This window comes from Malaya genurostris, chromosome 3 (genome assembly GCF_030247185.1).
Source record: "Malaya genurostris strain Urasoe2022 chromosome 3, Malgen_1.1, whole genome shotgun sequence".
NCBI classification, from domain to species: Eukaryota; Metazoa; Arthropoda; class Insecta; order Diptera; family Culicidae; genus Malaya; species Malaya genurostris.
In genome coordinates this window covers 46,477,035-46,480,376 of record NC_080572.1, presented here as the reverse complement: position 1 = coordinate 46,480,376, position 3,342 = coordinate 46,477,035, and the positions used below count along the sequence as shown (strand labels likewise).

The 3,342-nt window shown below is 41.9% G+C and overlaps 1 protein-coding gene across 1 annotated transcript; it reads left to right on the top strand.

Annotated features, from left to right (window-relative positions):
- Positions 1–442: 442 nt before the first annotated feature.
- LOC131436893 (FACT complex subunit Ssrp1) lies at positions 443–3,342 on the top strand. Its single transcript, XM_058605867.1, has 5 exons — positions 443–680; positions 740–903; positions 961–1,740; positions 1,827–2,952; positions 3,014–3,342. The coding sequence occupies exons 1-5, from the start codon at positions 624–626 to the stop codon at positions 3,110–3,112; spliced, it is 2,226 nt and encodes a 741-aa protein (XP_058461850.1). The 5' UTR covers positions 443–623; the 3' UTR covers positions 3,113–3,342.

The window sequence follows — 3,342 nt, the reverse complement described above, 5'->3', positions numbered from 1 at the left end:
GTCTACGTTTTCAGAACCAATCAAAGACTGTGCTGAAAATTAAATGTTCCGATTATTCAGTGTATTATTTGCTTTCGATTTTCTTTCAATTCATCACGATAATAAATGTTCAACAATTCATGAACAATTTTGTTTAAAACCTAAATGAGAAATGATATACTTTGTATTTGGTAAAAGTAGAGTGACTATAATCAGAGTGGCGACAGCTGTTCGTTTGGAATGACAGCTCCCAGTTCCAAACGAGCAAACGACCTGTCAATTTAATGTAAAGCTAATGGAATGTTTTGAATTGTTGCCAAAATTACGGATGAGATGTCGTCACTCTGGTTATAGGCACTCTAGGAAAAGTCTGTATAATACAGATAATTCTGTATAAATGGCATCTCTGCCTACAAATGAAGTTTCCGTATTTATTTCACACCGGGTGTTGTCATCAGGCTGTCATATTGGAAACAAAGCATCACAATTTTGTGCGCGTCCTGTTATGTCTGCAGCTGGTTTTGAGTTGGCGTGATCCGCATTTTGCTATTCTTACAAAATATATTAAACATTTTGCAGCTTGATAGACGCGTAAATCTGCGGGTGTTTTCATACACTCCCACATCGAGATATTCGATACGAAAATGGCGAAAGATTTTCTTGAATATTCCTCTATTAGCTCAGAGGTTCGGGGTGCTATGGTATGTACCGGTACTAACTTTTACATTCGGGAAATACATGTTTCTACTTGAATTTGCAGTGTCCCGGTAAGCTTAAGATGACAGAATCTGCTATCGTTTTCAAAAACGATAAAACCGGTAAGGTGGAACAGATAAACTCGGGTGATATCGATCTGTTGAATTATCAACGTTGCGTTGGAAGTTTCGGTTTGCGAGTCTTTATGAAAAATGGCTCATTACATAGGTAATATGATGGCGGAATATGATTCGAGTTTTTTTTTACAATTGGGTTATATTCCAGATTTTTGGGGTTTACCGGGGATGAACAGAAGATTGCCGATTTCGTCAAAAAGAACTATAAGATGGATGTACTGGAGAAAGAATTGTCGACGCGAGGTTGGAATTGGGGAACAGTTCACTTCAAAGGTAGTGTTCTTTCATTTGACGTGGAAGGCAAAACTAGTTTCGAGATTCCGCTGAATCATGTTTCTCAGTGCAACTCGGGCAAAAATGAGGTGACGGTCGAATTCCACCGCAACGATGAAGCACCAGTTAGTTTGATGGAAATGCGATTCCACATTCCAACGACGGAATCTGCAGAAATTGATCCTGTCGAGGCATTCCAGGAACAGGTAATGAAGCAAGCATCCGTGATTTCCGCTTCCGGCGATGCAATCGCTATATTCCGAGAGATTCATTGCCTCACACCACGCGGTCGCTACGATATCAAGGTGTTCCAGAGTTTCTTCCAGTTGCACGGAAAGACTTACGACTTTAAAATTCCAACGTCGTCTGTACTGCGATTGTTCCTTTTACCACACCAGGATAACCGACAAATGTTTTTCGTTATTTCCTTGGATCCACCGATCAAGCAGGGCCAAACTCGGTACCACTTTCTGGTGCTAATGTTTCAGATGGACGAAGAAACCAATATTGAATTACCCTTCACCGAAGAGGAGCTTAAGGAAAAGTATGAGGACAAACTGACCAAGGAGGTCTCTGGACCAGTCTACGAGGTACTCGGAAAGATTATGAAGGTTATCATCAATCGGAAACTGACGGGACCGGGAACTTTCATTGGGTGAGTTACAGTTTTTATCTATGGCACTTTTTTGTTGTTGAATGTCTATCGATATAAAAAACTGAAATATGCTCTTCCATTTCCAGTCACTCAGGAACTCCTGCAATCCAATGTTCGTACAAAGCAGCCGCTGGCGTTATTTATCCGTTGGAAAGAGGATTTATTTATGTGCATAAGCCTCCGGTTCATATTCGCTTCGAGGAAATCGCTTCGGTGAATTTTGCTCGCAGCGGTGGATCAACTCGGAGCTTTGATTTTGAAATTGAACTCAAAACTGGAACCATCTACACGTTCAGTAGCATCGAAAAAGAAGAGTACGGAAAACTGTTCGATTTCATTTCATCGAAAAAATTACACGTGAAAAACACTGGAAAAGATGGCAAGAACAACTACAAGGAAGACTTTGATGATTCGGATAACGAGGGAGAACCGGATGCTTATCTTGCAAGGGTAAAGGCCGAGGCCAAGGAACGTGACGACGACGATGATGATGACTCGGAGGAATCGACCGATGAGGATTTCAATCCGAACCAGGCGGAGTCGGATGTAGCGGACGAGTTCGACTCGAATGTAGAATCTACGTCCGACGATGACTCGGAAGGAGCTGGCAGTGGCGGAGGTTCGGATGATAGTAGCAAGAAAAAGAAGAAGGAAAAGAAAGAGAAAAAGGAGAAAAGGGTGCGCAAAGAACGCAAGGAAAAGAGATCGAAAAAGGCAAAATCAGGTGGACCGAAGCGACCGGCAACGGCCTTTATGATGTGGCTTAACGCAAGTCGGGATAAAATCAAGAAAGATAATCCTGGTATTTCCATCACAGAAATTGCCAAAAAGGGTGGTGAGTTATGGAAAGAATTGAAAGACAAACAGGAATGGGAGCAAAAAGCAGCCAAGGCAAAAGAAGAGTACGCGGAAGCGTTGAAAGCCTATAAGGAGGCAGGAGGTGGTGGAACCGACGACGAGGGCGGCAAATCAGGCAAGAAACGCAAGAAAGAATCGATTTCTCCTAAGAAACCCGTTTCGGCTGCTGCGATGAAGGGAAGTGGTTTTAAGAGCAAGGAGTACATTTCCGGAGACGATTCGAGCAGTAGCGGCGACGGTGACAAGAAAGACGCTAAAAAGGCGAAAAAATCCGCGTCGGGATCAGATGTGAATAAATCAGACACAAAAGAAGATAAGAAGAATGACAAGAAAGACGACAAAAAGAAAGAAAAGGTAAGTTTGGATTCTGAAAAAAAGTGCAAAATTTTATCAACACTCTATCTTCGTTCAACAGAAATCTACAAAGTCCGACTCGGAACCAGCATCAGAGGCTTCGGCTAGTGATTCAGGCGAAGAGGAAGAAGAAGATGAGGATGAAGCGGCCAGCGACTAAAGGAAGTGAATGTAGCATCTATGTGTTTTATTCGATCTATTGTAGCGTCTTCTCGGTGTCATCAACCAACTAAAAACCCAACCGAACTTCCTATTCTCACGTTGTACGATTTATTTTTGAGCAGCGAAAGTTCCCTCGAACTACAAACTAACTAGTATTGGCAAACCTATTTGTTTTATTATTACCTCTAAGGTTATGAAGCAAACAGATTAATTTGTACAAGAATCCAA